We start from the raw sequence: 16,077 nt of genomic DNA, 5'->3' as shown, positions 1-16,077 counted from the left end.
TTGTTTAAAAAACACACATACAAGATTTGTAAGCAAATAAATGATCTCTGATGATGGAATTTTAAGCATTAGCAAACGTGATGTATTCTATGGCAGAGGCTTTTTCGGTACCTATCAAACCACATGATGCAGGAACTGTCACAGCTGATGTCAGCATGTGATTCAGGCATTAGTTAACGAAGTCCAAATTTGGGGGTGAGGCCTTTCCACTTTTACTTTATACTTTCATACTATTTGAATTTTATATAGTTAACATGCATTACTTTGATAAATGAGTTCCTAAAGCCCTTTATGTAACTATACACACACACACACACACACACACACACACACAAATACACACACACACACACACACCACTAAGTAGTGAAACCCAAGATGCAGAATTCACAAATCTTAGGTCAAAAGCCTTCTTGCTTTTAGAAAAAAATGACAAGAACTACAATTAATGTGACATATCTAAGATATTTTCCCTAACAGTGCCGGAAGCCGGTCCATCCTTGCTGCTTGACACAGTCGCTGCAGGAAAGAAACATCTGCACAGCATATGTTTCAAGGGACCTGGCGTATATAGCATACTGTTCTTAATATGTTTGCTCCCCTTAGCGCTGTGTGTTTTAACCAAGGTCACCTCTCCGAGAAAGGTTGTTTCCCCAGGTAGGAATTTTTCCCTGAAGTCAGGGAGGGGATGCCTCTCCTAGAAAGGTTGTTTCCCCAGGTAGGAATTTTTCCCTGAAGTCAGGGAGGGCATGAAACTCCTTAACTTAAGTGCCAGGCGGGTAGTTAATCACTACAAACAATCATGCTTAAGCTACATAATCTTTACTCCCTGGAATGGAGATAAGAAACGCCCTAACCTTTGTAATAGAAATTGACAGGATTAAAATCAACTGGTATAAATACGGATGTAACAAGACAATAAACAGCAGAGCCTCTCTGGAGATCAAGACCAGAACTTGGCTGGAGATCCTGGCTAGGCTGCTGATCAACTGAACGCTGTCTCCGTGTCATTCCTTCTTCGCCGACTCCGTCCACACCTTTGGGGACCCCTGGACCTGCTGGGGTTGGACCCCGGCATAACAGTAGAAGTGATCTGACTGATCTTCAAATATGACGGGAAAAATGAAGAAATTAACTCAACTAGCTAAAAAGTTTAAAAAAAATCATAGCTCAATGAGTAAAATAGAAAATTAAGAGATGGGAGATGCTCTGTTTTCTGAGTGAGATAAAAGTTAAGAAATTATAAATGACTTTATCTTTATCAAAGTGACATAAAGATCATTATACAAAGTCACTATCCTAGCAACAACAAACATGGCCAAAACCCACAAAATAATCAAAAAGACCTCCAAACAGCAAAAACAGTCAGAATCCTTATCCTTATGTTAACGTGCATCACACGTTCAGATTTTTAAGCCAAGACTTATCCCCTCAAAAGAGAAAAAGAGTTGTGGGTTGGCTTTTACTCCTTGATTTTAAAGCTAAACAGAAAAGTAGCAAATGAAACAATTCCATGATCTCACTAACCAAAGATAATGACCATCTTTGGCTACATGACCATATGCATATGCACATGTAAAAGTTGTGTCTCGCATTTCATAACATAATCTGTTTTTCACTGTACTATGGCAAAATATAATTCCATGGCAATACATGCAGACCTATATAGCAATATTTCTGGTGCTATATATATAGCATTCCACTGTATGGATTTACCAGTAATTATTAAACCAGTTCTCTATTGTTAGACGTTTACGTGGGGTTTTAAAATATTTTTATTGATTTTTAGAAAAAGAGGAAGGTAAAGGGAGAGAGAAAAACAATAAGCCCCGCAACCTAGGCATCTGCTCTGACTGGGAATCGAACCAGCAAACTTTCAGTGCTTGGGATGATGACCGACCAAGTGAGCCACAACGGCCAGGGCTATGTATTTGTTTTTAAAACAACTGTACAATTGAACCTTTTTTTTTTTTTTTTGGCATACTTGCTCAGCTATTCCTTTTGGTTAACTGCTAAGTGCATGAATATTTTAAAAACTGATACAGACTACTATAAAGACTTAACCCATTTTGACCCTCACCAAATATATAACAATGTCTGCTTTCAAACCAACATTAGGAACTTTCATTTTTTTAAATCTTACATAATTTCATATGAATAAATACTGCTAAATTTTAAATTGAATTTCATTGATTACTAGTGAGGATAAACTATTTTTCATTTGTGGGTTGTATTTCATCTTTTGTGGAGTATCTGTTCCTGATATCTGGATGTTCAAAAACTTCAGTTTTTATGTAGCCAAATACATCAATTTTCTTAATGACTTTTAGTTTGTTAGTAGCCTCACAAAATGAACCCTTTATTTCAAGTTTATAAATCTACTCAGGTATATTACCTTCTAAGTTATAGTTTCACTTTTTTATACTTATAACATTCTTTATACCAAATATATATATTTCATTTATAATTTCTTTCACTGTAAGATGTGAAATAGGAATCTGAATTAATTTATATTCTAGACAATTAGCTAGATGTCCTACATCACATATCAAATAAGAAAATCTTTTTCCAGTGATTTAAAATACCACCTTTATGATATCCCCTCATATGTAATATGTCTATTTCTGGAAGCTCTATTCTGCTCCACTGAACCTCTAAGTTCCTTCACTAAAACATGTTGTTTTGATTAGTGTAGGTTATGTTTTTGTATCTGGTAGAGTAATCAAAACCTATTTATTTTACCTTTAATTTAGTTCTACCAAATCTGGTTATTTGGTTTCTCTGACTATCGCATCTAAGACACAATAAATTGTAGAATAGGTGGACGGGTGCCTGAAAGTAGACAGACATACTTGACACAGTAACAAGAAGTGAGAACTGATGGCTTGAGGGCAGAAATAGGGAAAAGATTAAAAGAGCACAAGAAGTGAAAAAAAAGAAAAGAGCACCATGGAATTCTTTAGTTTAAGGTCAAATGTAGCAAAGAACAATGATTAATATTAATAACAAAATATCATATTCTCTAATTATACTCCTCACTTCTCTTTGTTCACTATCTTACTGTAAAATGGCCTCTACTAAAAACAGTAGAACCATTGTTTTTCAAGTACACATATAAAAATTGACTATTCCCAAGGCAAATCAAGTCCCAACAGATTTCAAAGAATCTATATCATCCATACCACACTTCAGCTCTAAATTCAGTTAAAATTAGTAACAAAAAGAAACATAAGTAGATTGGAGTTATGGAGACAATCCTCACTGAAGACATGACCTTTAAGCTGAGGCATATGTGACAAAGAGCCAGCATGTGAAAATTGGGGACAGTCAGAGAGAAGAGCTATCCTAAAAAGGTGCTAAGTCAGTGATGACCTTCACCTGACTAGGAACAGAAAGAAGGTCAGTGGACAGGGCCCATGAATGAGGAAGAGAATAGCATGGCATGAGATCAGTGATATAGGCAGGGGCCAGATCATATGGATCGAGTAGGCTTTTGTTCTATGTTTAAGATGAAATAGGAAGGTTTAAATAGAGGAGTGACATAATCTGACCTACTTTAAACTATCACTTTGGCAGTCTCACTCAGAGCACATCACAATATATACAATTTAAAAAATTTTCTTTCTGACCTACTAAAACTCCATCAATGAACTATTTTATATTAAGGGCTAGATAACTGAGCTCTCAACTTTTGAATATATCAAATGTTATTTATATGAGAATTGGTAGGTGCATTCTGGATAAGAATATAAAAATGTTCTAGAAATCATGCCTATAAATATATGTTATATTCTAAATATATTAAAAGAATTATTTATGCAACAAGCTTATGTTACATTAATTTATTGTGAATGTGTTTTTTTTCTTTAATAAAAATATTTACTCTTACTCATATCTCATCTTGAATTCAATTATCCTATTTTTTCTCTCCTGAATTTCTTCTTTCCGTAATTGATAGGGTTTTTTTTTTAAATTGTGTTAGGCTTGATAAGATCTTAATACATTTGATAAGTATGAAGATAAATGAATGAGTCAAACCAAATTCAATGGAATTAATAATCAGAAAATAACCAGCTTTAATTATTTTTGTAACTTGTCTATAAAAGAATATATGTACTCATCACATGAAAAATTATATAACTGTGTATGATGATGAATGTTAACTAGACTTACTATGGTGATCATTTTTGCAATATATACAATATTAAATCCTTATGTTGTATACCTGAAACTAATATAACATATGTCAATTATACTTCAATTTTTTAAAAATGAAAAAAAAAAGAGATGCTATGCTAGGAAAACAGCAGATTAAAAAAAAAAAAGGTAAAGGAAGAGGAAAAGGGGAAAAAAATAGAACCAAAGACAGAGAAATAAAGGAGAGTAAAGAGAATTTTTAGATAAATAGCTAAAGATAAGAATATATCCTTTAGTTGGCGGTCACAGATATTTGAAAACATTAGCATATTTGCTTGAAAAATAATTCTTTCAGCTGTGTGATCTATGCAAATGCAGACAATGTTGTATATTGATAACCCAGCTGTTTTCTAAAAATTAAAAACAACATAAAAGTTTAATGTGCTGCAGGCTGTTTCTCTGATTACTCTTTGTCCTCTTACGGTTATTATTTCTTTCGTTTAGTACCTTTTTTATAGAGAGATTATTTTTATGACCACTTATTATACCATATGCATTAACCATTCACTTTAGAATAAAAGTTTCTCAAGTAGAAGGGGAAGGCATGACTTGTACTACACAATTTGCTTCTGGGCATGACTGTGTGAACATCTAAGTGTCCCAAATAAACATTAAAATGTTAATTTTAATGTTAATGTGACCAGAAATATGCAATATATAGCTACTGAACAGAAATAAGTCTAGTGTAGTCTGCTTTTAATACTAGAAAGGCACAAATCTATGCAAGAACCATTATTGTGGTTTTGCAAAAATAATTATATATAATAAAAGGCTAATATGCAAATTGACCGAATGGCAGAATGACTGGTCCCTATGATGTGCACTGACCACCAGGGGGCAGATGCTCAATGCAGGAGCTGCCCCCTGGTGGTCAGTGTGCTCCCACAGGGGGAGTGCCACTCAGCCTGAAGCCGGCTCATGGCTGGCGATCTCAGAGGTGGTGGTGGGAGCCTCTCCTGCCTCTGTGGCAGGCGGACATCTGAGGGCTCCTGGACTGCGAGAGGGTGCAGGCCAGGCTGAGGAACCCCCCAGTGCACAAATGTCATGCACCAGGCCTCTAGTGTGTGTTTTTTTAAAATATATTTTATTGATTTTTTACAGAGGGGAAGGAAGAGGAATAGAGAGTTAGAAACATCGATGAGAGAGAAGCATCAATCAGCTGTCTCCTGCACATCCCTACCAAGCTCTGTGAGAAAGAGGACAGGAACAAAATCCAGAACACAGATAAGCCCTGGGCAGCAGGGAACAGTAGTGCCTTGTCTGATATTAAAGAGGTTAGCCTGGGGACCAGTATGAGAAAGTGTGCATGAATGGGGTGGGAAGGCAGGAAGATTATGAGGATTTGAGATAATACTTATGGACATCCTTAACATAGTGATGGGTGTTTAACAAATTCCCAATAATAAATAAATAAATATTTTCTTTCCACTAAGTTTCTCTGTGTTCTCAACAGCAAGAGAGCAGGTGTAGGAAAAAGCTTAATAGAGGTGTGTGTGTGTGTGTGTGTGTGTGTGTGTGTGTGTGTGTGTGTGTGTGAAGTATATATGGAGAGAGAGAGAAATCAAACCCGGGACCCTTCAGTCCACAGGCCAATGCTCTATCCAGTGAGCCAAACCAGCTAGGGCAGGCCTCTAGTGTTTTAATATGTCAAGTATATGCACAAATCTATTAATATTGAAGATGTTACAGCATCTCAGAGGAATGAGATTCTGAAGAAAAGATGGTGTAGCCTGAAGATGGGGGTGGGAGTAAATTAGGAGATGGCAATAGTGAGAGTTTTACAATTGGCAGGAGGCCTGTGACAAGACTTGACTTGGAGGCTGTGCAGGCATGTGGTTGGCTAGGGCAGCGGTTCTCAACCTGTGGGTTGCAACCCCTTTGGCGGTCAAACGACCCTTTCACAGGGGTCGCCTAGGACCATCCTGCATATCAGATATTTACATTACAATTCATAACAGTAGCAACATTACAGTTATGAAGTAGCAACGAAAATAATTTTATGGTTGGGTCACAATATGAGGAACTGTATTTAAAGGGCCAGAAGGTTGAGAACCACTGGGCTAGGGTGAGAGCAGTGGGACCTGCCTCCCTGGGTCTTCGTTTATAGCTTTGCTCCACTATCAAGGTTTAGAAGGAAACAGTGTGTATGAGGGAAGAGGCCCTCTGTGAGCAACCTCTGAAACAGTACCTACTACCCCCAGGCACTCTGAATCCCCTCACCCAGCCTTATTTTCTTTGTATCACTTAATACTAAATAAAATTAGTCTTTACAGTTGATTTTCTGTGCACCCCATTAGAAAGTGAGCTCCCTGAAAGTAGGGACTTTGTCTGATTTTCTCGTTTATCACTGTATTTTCAGCACCTTGAACAAAATGAGTATTTGTTGAGTAAGTGAATGAATAATGAGTAAAAGAATAAATTGTCCCAGTTCATCAGCCCCTCCTTATCTATCCAAACTAACCTAGATCCTCCATTCCAGTAGTATCCCTTTAACAATATCATCAATCACCCTTCCACATTCAATCCTTTTTTACATATTCTACCATACTTCATGGCAAAATTCTCTCTCTCTCTCTCTCTCTCTCTCTCTCTCTCTCTCTCCATATATACTTCACACACACACACACACACACACACACACACACACACACACACACACCTCTCTATTAAGCTTTTTCCTACACCTGCTCTCTTGCTGTTGAGAACACAGGAGAAACTTAGTGGAAAGAAAATATTTATTTATTTATTATTGGGAATTTGTTAAACACCCATCACTATGTTAAGGATGTCCATAAGTATTATCTCAAATCCTCATAATCTTCCTGCCTTCCCACCCCATTCATGCACACTTTCTCATACTGGTCCCCAGGCTAACCTCTTTAATATCAGACAAGGCACTACTGTTCCCTGCTGCCCAGGGCTTATCTGTGTTCTGGATTTTGTTCCTGTCCTCTTTCTCACAGAGCTTGGTAGTCTATTATGAGCTTTCTTTAATGTATGCTTGACATCTTTCCTCTTCTTGGATCTTTTTAATAAACACAGAAACATGGTCAAATATCTACCCACTTAAAAAAAATCTCTTAAAGTACTTCTAAAAAATTTTAGTTTAGATTTTACCTTTCCCCATGGGGGATGGGGGAATCATTTGAAAGGAAAGGGACCGACCTCTCTCCCAATATCCAGAAAGGAAGGGAGGGGGATAGGAAACTTTTAGTAAAATAAATAAATGCAAATCTATATGCTAAAAAAACCCCACAAAAACAAAAAAAACAGCTCTCCCTTAGAGTGGCTGCTAATGGGTATGGGGTTTCTTATTGTGGTGACAAAAATTAAATTGTGGTGATGCTTGTAAAACTGTGAGTATACGAAAAGCTACTATATTGGACATTTTAAATGGGCGAATTGTGTCAAATGTGAGCCAAATCTCAATAAAGCTATTAAAAATTCTCTCTTCGATTATTTCCTTTCCCACTGTGTTTACTTGCTCAGCAACCATTCACAGCACAGCCCTGTACTGTCTAAGTTACTTTCTCTAAGGTCACCAAGGATTCTGAGAATAACCCAATGGGTACTTTTCAGTTCTTATCTGTTCAATCTTCTAGACATGTTCTAAAAAACAATACATGTGGTGTTGTAACCAACCTTCAACCTTCAATCCACTGCCTTATAATACAGGTAAAAATACTTTTTATGGCACTGAAGTTCCTTGGTGGTCTGGCTCCTATCTCTATCATCTTATCACTTTCAGTTCATTTCATTCTCCAGCTATGATCTCTTTCATCTATGTGTATATATCCTTTGCTCATGACTCTACCCAATATTCTTATTCATCTTTCAAAGTACAGCCCCAGCCTCTCATTTCTCAGAAAATATGCCTGGATTCTCCTGCCTGGGTTTAGTACCAATCCTCTATCCTTGTACATACATACAGTGTGCTTAACCCTATACTGAATTTATTACAGCATATTATACTTGTTTACCCACCCATATTTTCCCACTAGACAGTGAACTCCAGCTGATGAGGGCAGGGCCTTCAACTCTTTAACCTCATTACACAATTTGGGTTTAGTGAAAGGCTGTTGAAAAAGGAATGAATTAATGACCTATTCTTGTTTTGTTTCTCCTTGGTTCACTTCACAGTGAACTCTGCATGGGTCCTCTAGGAAACGGTCTCTAATAACTTCTCTGGTGTTAACATTGTATGATTCTTTCTATGATGTAATCAGCAATTCCTATTCTTTTTACAGTTGTGTTTCCTAGCCCAGGGATTTAACAGTGAACAACACAAGGGAAGGAACTAACACTTGCTGAGTACTGATGATGGTATAGAGACCACTAGGCACTTATCATGCGCTATACCTCATATAATCCTCTAGGTCAGTGGTCCTCAACCTTCTGGTCCTTTAAATACAGTTCCTCATGTTGTGACTCAACCATAAAATTATTTTCGTTGCTACTTCATAACTGTAATGTTGCTACTGTTATGAATCATAATGTAAATATCTGATATGCAGGATGGTCTTAGGCGACCCCTGTGAAAGGGTCATTCGACCGCCAAAGGGGTTGCAACCCACAGGTTGCGAACTGCTGCTCTAGGGGGTGGGCATTATCACACCAATTCTATGTCTGATGGAAATGAAGTCTCAGGCGGATTCATGTCATACAACTAGTAGACATCAGGGCCAGGAATGAAATCCACATTTACTGACTGGTTGTCTGTCTGTTTCTTTACTACAGGGGTCCTCAAACTACGGCCCGCGGGCCACATGCAAATACAAATATTGTATTTGTTCCCATTTTGTTTTTTTACTTCAAAATAAGATATGTGCAGTGTGCATAGGAATTTGTTCATAGTTTTTTTTTTAAACTATAGTCCGGCCCTCCAACCATCTGAGGGACAGTGAACTGTCCCCCTGTTTAAAAAGTTTGAGGACCCCTGCTCTACTATATCACACTGCACTGTGCCACAGGATTTAGCATTATGACATAGAATGGCTATAATAAAAGATGATCACATTTGTTAAATAACATTCAGAAAGCCTTGTAAAACAACAGTATGGTGATTTCCAGAGAGAAAGGGAAGTGGGTAGAGGTAGAAGAAAGTAAAGGGGGGTTTAAATGGTGATGGAAGGAGACTTGACTTAAGGTGGTGAATACACAATACAATATACAGATGATGTATTATAGAATTGTACACCTAAAACCTATATAATTTTATTCACCAATGTCACCCTAATAAATTCAATAAAAAGAAAAAGAATTGGCTAGACATGTTACATAAAAAAAGCTTTGTGAATTAATCATATATATTTATATAAATAATACTAAGTGATGAAGTGATATATTCTTTCAAACACATCAGGTACCTACCATACTTAGAACACAGCAAGCCACATTATTAGAAATGCATGCTGAATCTAATATAAATATATGTTTATATAGCATCCTATATAATAAAAGCATAGTATGCAAATTGTCCCTTCAACTGGGAGTTCATCCGGGAATTCAACCAGAGGGTGAGGCCAGCTGGGGGAAGGGAGGGAGGCCCTCCCTGGCCGGTGGTGGTGGCAGGTGGCCGGAGGAAGGTGCGAGGGACCTTACCAGTGCATGAATTTCGTGCACTGGGCCTCTAGTAAAATATAAACATAAATTAAGGTGTGATGAGTGTGATGAGTGCTTATTATGCACTGTCAACATGACCAGGTCATACTCAGAATTATAAAGGAATGTACTGAGTACTGGTGAAAAATGACAAACCTTACTTATTACACATAATTTTCTCTTTAAAGTGATTATGCTAAGCAAAATAAGCCAATAGAAAAAGATAAGTATCACATGATCTCACTCATCTGTGGAATCTAATGAACAAAATCAACTAATGAACAAAATAGATCCAGAGACATAGCAGCATGGAACAGGCTGCCAAATCTCAAAGGCAGGGGTGGGTGGGAAGAGATCAACCAAAGAACTTGTATGCAATATATGCATAACCCACGGACACTGACAATAGAGTGGTGAAGACCTCGGAGGTGCAGGTACAGGGTGGAGGGATCAAGGGGAAAAAACAAAGGGGACATCTGTAAGACTTTCAAGAATAAAGATAATGTATGAAAATGTTAGATTTCATTCCTACTATTACCATCTATGGCTATACAGGTACTTATGTATCATATATAAATATGTGTTTTATCACATTTAAATAGATATATGCTTACAGTCTTATTTCTTTATTAAATTATTTTCCTAGTACTTTAAATTAGTGAGTAGCCTTCAAAGTTATAAAAATTATAAATATTATTACTTATCCCTTCATGGTTTCAGCTTGAAGAAGCTCTCATTTTTTTATCGAGTCAAGAATTTTATTAGAAGACAGTCCTGGGTTCAAGGCCCAACTAAGTCTCTAACTGGAAGGTTATTCTGCTTAAGATACTTCATGCACCTGGTTTCAGTTTCATCTTTAGTCAAATGAAAGTAGGAGGAAGATGACATCTAGTACCTTCTAGTTAGTCTAAAGACACCTGTTAGCCCCAGTCAGGTAATTACCTCTCTCAGCACAGGATCAGTTATTGAATTCAGGTTGACAGCTCCTTCATAGGTCAGGTAATAGAACACATTGAGGGATCGAACAGCCTCTGGTCCTTGCTGTTTATAGCCAAAAATGAGATCAATCCACTGGTGAAGCTGGCAGGAAACAAATTCACTCTCCAGAGCCTGAAAAAGGGCATAGGTTGTATTATTATGCTGAATTCTATTTTTAAAATATGTAGAGATATTGAGAACAAGCAGTAAAGTTTGATGCTAAATTTACTGTGAACAGACTAAGTCTGATGTCCTGTTTTCCACCAGAATCTGTTCTCCCTTATTTACAATGAGAGGCCCGGTGCATGAAAATTCATGCACTGGAGGTGGGGGGTCCCTCAGCCCAGCCTGCCCCCTCTCACAGTCCGGGAGCCCTCAGGGGTGGAACGTGACCTGGCGATCAGGGGAAGGCGAGGCCCCCATCACACCTCTGCTGCCGCCACTGTCGGCAGCACAAGCCTCGGCCAGCCCTGGTTACCTGCACCTCGGACTGGCCCTGGGCGGCTGGGGGGCTGAGGGGACTGGGCACCGCCATCTTGTGGCTGTGGGTGCTGCCATCTTTGAGGGCGGGCAGTCAATTAGCATATTCCCTCCTTATTGGCTGTGGGCGCCGCCATCTTTGCGGTGGTGTGAGGGTCAATTAGCATATTCCCTCTTTATTAGACAGGATTAGAGTCTTTCCTGCACTTGTCATGCTGAATTATAATAGATTGCTACCATTAACATTTTGGTGTTATTCTACCATACTGTGAGTAAGCACAGTGAAGACCAGGGATGAGGTTCTGTCTTGGTCACATAACTCAAGGTCTGACAGGTACTCAATTCATGCTTCAAAGATAGGTCATATAATGTAAAGGCTACTGTAGGACAGCAAATGTGAAAACATTAAAAATTTACTGTCCACTTAGAATATTTATAATTTTTCTAAATACTGTATAAACATTTTTTTGTTTACTGCATGTGATAACTGTAACCAAATCATTTAGTTATTTCAACTGAATTTTCATGCCAACAAATGAGATCTTAGGAGGGATACTTATAATTACTGAATTATTATTCTAGGTATTAATATCAAATGAGTCCAAATTATCTGATTCTGGTAACATAACAGTGTCCAATAAATAATGAATGAACTTAATCAAGTATTCAGTAGAAATGCTGGGCACAGATCCACTCCAGATCATTACATTCCCAGTTACAGGCACTGTACCTAAAACACAATAGATGCCAATGTTCGCTAAATTTAATAAAGTTAAAAATAAGAGTTTAAGAAAACTGGAGACATTCTTGAGGTATTTATATTTATATTATTTATTATTGTTCAAAATTATTCCAACAGGAAAGTTTAATATTATGGACCACTTTATCTCTGATTCAAATCAGAGATCTCTCAAACTCAAACTTTGAAGAGTGAACCGAAGTGTACCAAGTTTTATCAGGTTACGTGTCTCATTGAAATTCTTACTGTTAGAATAATAAGTGAATGGCTATGATGTGTTTTGGTGTGACTTGCTATGTTATCAATATTTTAAAAAGAAGTCTGTTGTTTTTAAAACAAAGTTGACTAACTTCTATAGCAAGCAATGAGAATGAAATAAACTATCTCGTCACAAAATAAGTTCCTATTAGTTCACAGGTGTAGACTTGTGCAAATATTTGGTTTATTAAAATAAATGCCTAAGAATAAGAAAGATGTTTATGGCCAAATTCAAATATATTTCCTTTAATAATATTTAACTTGGCTTCACAATATATGGTGTACTTTAAAATATAAAAAATAATTCTGTAAATAAAACTCCAGGCAATTCTTATATTGCAAAGTGTACTTGAAAAAAAAAGTATACCTAAAAGTAATTTAGCATGTTTCAATAGTCAAAGTTACTATTTTAGACATTTCTTGTAAAACTCGTATTTATACATTTAGTAAATAGCTAACAGAGCACAAGACTGCTTCATATTTTATTTGACATAAGAAGAGATGGCTTGTAATAACTTTGAGAACACAAAACTGCTTCATATTTTATTTGACATAAGAAGAGAATGTCTTGTAATAGCTTTAAATAAATTTCTATTTTAAGTACGTGGATTTAAAAAAATCAATCCCCAAATCCAGGAACTATTAATGCAAGTTGCACCCCAAAGTGATGTGTTTGTTTCATTAACTCAGGCCTTGGGTAGGAATGGGGGGTGGGAACATGTTTAAAGTGACACATAAAAACAGCAATTGTCTTAATTTGTGTGCAGTGCACTCCACACAAAAGCCCTAAATATGTTCAAATTAGAGCAAGCTGCTTGATTGTCACTACAGTCTCATGTCACATTAATGCATGACAAACATTAAACCATACACTTAAATGGCAATTTATATCATTTAAATGTTTACTGCCAGACTAGCTCATCACTCTTTTAAATGTGACTTTCTGACAGCTAATTTCAGTTAATTTTCTCCAATTCACTTAATTAGAACTTTCAATCAGGGAAGAACCTCTACATATCTTTGAGATTACATCCTTTTTATTTGTTCAAAATTTGAGTCCATAAACTGCTGAAAACCTCTGCATGTAATAGATTAGCATGTAATATCTGAATCTACAAAAAAGGTGCCACCATATGAAGCAAACTCACAGTATGTACTCTCGGAAAGAACCTACACTTATTTATGTAAATAATACTCTCGCCAGTAGTTTAAATAAAAAACGTTTAGTTCATATACACACATTATTGAAACTATAAAAACCCTGCATCCAAGCTAATTAAAAATTAATGATTTCAAAATTGTTTAATAAGATAAAACAGTCAGGAGTCTCCCAAGTGTCCATGGTATTGTGATTTGAAACTATAAAATTCTAGAAGGCTCAGCAAATGACAAAGTACAAATGAATTTTCTCAATATTAAAGCCCTAAAAACCAGAGCAATTTTATTTTGCTGTCATCAAACAAAGAATTGTCTTACTAATGTTGATTACTTTTTTATGCATATTCAAAATGTTGAAGTTGGTTAGATTTAGATGCTTAAACCTTGATACCACATCACAATGTTAAGCAAAAATGCTGAATTTAAAGACACTGTGCTCACACTGTACCATAAACACATGCACAGAGATGACTCCAGTGTCATGGTTCAGCCCTCCCCTTTCAATATCATACTGGTCAGTCCATAAGGGGTTGACCAGTACCATGGAATGATTGGCAACATCTTTGCAGAGGTTGATAAACACACTGCCTTCATGAATAAATTTTAAATAAACATTTAAAGACTACACTAAAAATCTCATTAACTGTCCTCAAGCATTTCTTGCAATATACTAAATCTTTAAAAATAAAAACAAAAAAACAAAACAAAAAACGAACCGCTAGTTAAGGATATAAGAGAATTCCAAGAACTTTTAGTACATTTCAGTACAAAGTAAGTTCAGGACTTTAACATTCTTTTGATATCAGCGAATGACAACTGCCTAACCAAAAGTATTTAATATAAATGGATTTAAAAGGACTTGAGGGAAGAGGTAAAGACAAGAAGGGGGAAAGAAATTGTTGAGGAAAAAAAATACAAGTAATTCAAAATAGAATACCTTGGGATTACATTTTTTATAACCTTTGTTTTTGAGAGTCAAAAAACATAAATCATAAAACATATTAAAAATTCCTTAAATCCCTTTTTATATGTTGATTGTTAAAAATACTCTATATAAAATACTTATTTATATCCACATTTTTAGTCACAAATAAATAAAAACATGCCAGTGGAATGTTAAGCATTTGAGGTTTTTCAAAGCCTTTAGGACAGGCAGTCCTCATTAAGGTTGGAGTTAAATATGGTTTGCAGCTAGGGGATAGTAACAGGCTTCCCATGCTGCTCTCAAACCTAACCAATCAGTTGTTAGTACTCCCCTAGCAGGCTGAATACATCATTTACATCCAATGTGTGCTCTGAGTAAAATTTGTAAACAAGAAAATCCACTAAAATGTCCAACACAATATAATAATATCCAACTCATCTGAGTTATTATAAAATAAATCAGTGACTAATGTCCAATTGTTAAGGATCAAATAAGACTATGAAAAGACTATCATATGAAACCTCACACAAATTGTCAATCCAATCCAGGGGGACTCATATTAGTCTTGACAAACTGTCTGGGGGTTGATATCTGTTTCTTTAATGAGATCTATTATACAAAGACTAAAATACTTTTTTAGATATGCTAAAAAGTACAGTAAACAGATGTCAAATACAACTTATTAGTAACTTTTATTTGCTTGATATGCATGCAGAACATAAAAAAAAACCTTTAATATTTTAAAGATAATAGTAAATTATTCATAACTCGTTTGTATAACCCTGTGTCAAAAATCATTATAACATATATGAATATGTGTCTAACAATAAATCTCATTGAAAAAATGTAATCTGTTTTCATGAAACTAACTCATTAAGGAGATGAATTATTTATTGGTAAAAAAAAAGTTATATAAAATTATTCTTGTTTCCTACAGTGGGGTCAAATAATATTATGACTTCCATAGAAATAGTTTGCTTTTTCCAAGAAACTCTAAGCTATTTGAGAATAAAAAGTCTAAAATAAAAGGCATTAATCATGTGTTTAACCCATGCATGGCTGAGAGATACTCTAGCAATTTCCTTTTATTTTCAAACAATCAAGTTTTCTTTAATGTAAAAATGACATAAAATCAAGCATATCAATTTCAATTAACAAAAGAAATTATATGTTAATTGTTTACCTCAAGACCAGGAAAACTTACTTGTATATTATTTGTTTCTCATACTTATAACTCCAAATGTTTATTTATATTTTGCTGAATGTTCTCATACCACACCATTTAAAAGAAAACAACTAAATAAAAGCTACTGACATCTTAGGATAAATGATTGTTATTAAAAAAATCAAACAAAACAAGTAAATATTACTTATAAACCTTAAGTGTAGAAATAACCAGCCTAGACACACATTTCTGCACACCTTTACCATTACTTGCATGCCCAAAGCTTCTGGAAGGCCCTATTCAATGTTGTGAGATATAAAACCCTATAGCTTGAAGTTTCAAATAAAAAAATAAAAATCACTAACTCTCTTGACTTGATATGTATTATAAAATGCATTTAATCATATTTTTAAGGGAAGAAAAAATAAAAATTTGTCTTATAAAATTTTAATTGTACTTCTAATTAAGAGAAGTCATTTGAGTGTAGATAGTGACATGTTTCAAAGGAGTTAATGTTTGGATTGGCAAAAATGTAATATACAACATTATGGACTCGGAATTTTAAGTATTTTTCAT

The 16,077-nt window shown here is 35.6% G+C and overlaps 1 protein-coding gene across 10 annotated transcripts in view; it reads right to left on the bottom strand.

Moving 5' to 3' along the window:
* Positions 1-16,077, bottom strand: part of LRBA (LPS responsive beige-like anchor protein) — a 593,124-nt gene that overhangs the window by 59,111 nt on the left and 517,936 nt on the right. For 8 of the 10 annotated variants that reach the window (XM_059697845.1, XM_059697843.1, XM_059697844.1 and 5 more), the window contains one exon: positions 10,741-10,908. The exons of the other annotated variants lie outside the window; for them this stretch is intronic. In XM_059697845.1, coding sequence (XP_059553828.1) covers positions 10,741-10,908 — 168 coding nt within the window. The remainder of the gene's footprint in view (positions 1-10,740; positions 10,909-16,077) is intronic. 10 annotated transcript variants of the gene reach the window in all.

This window comes from Myotis daubentonii, chromosome 5 (genome assembly GCF_963259705.1).
Source record: "Myotis daubentonii chromosome 5, mMyoDau2.1, whole genome shotgun sequence".
NCBI classification, from domain to species: Eukaryota; Metazoa; Chordata; class Mammalia; order Chiroptera; family Vespertilionidae; genus Myotis; species Myotis daubentonii.
This window is presented reverse-complemented; position numbering and strand designations above follow the sequence as displayed.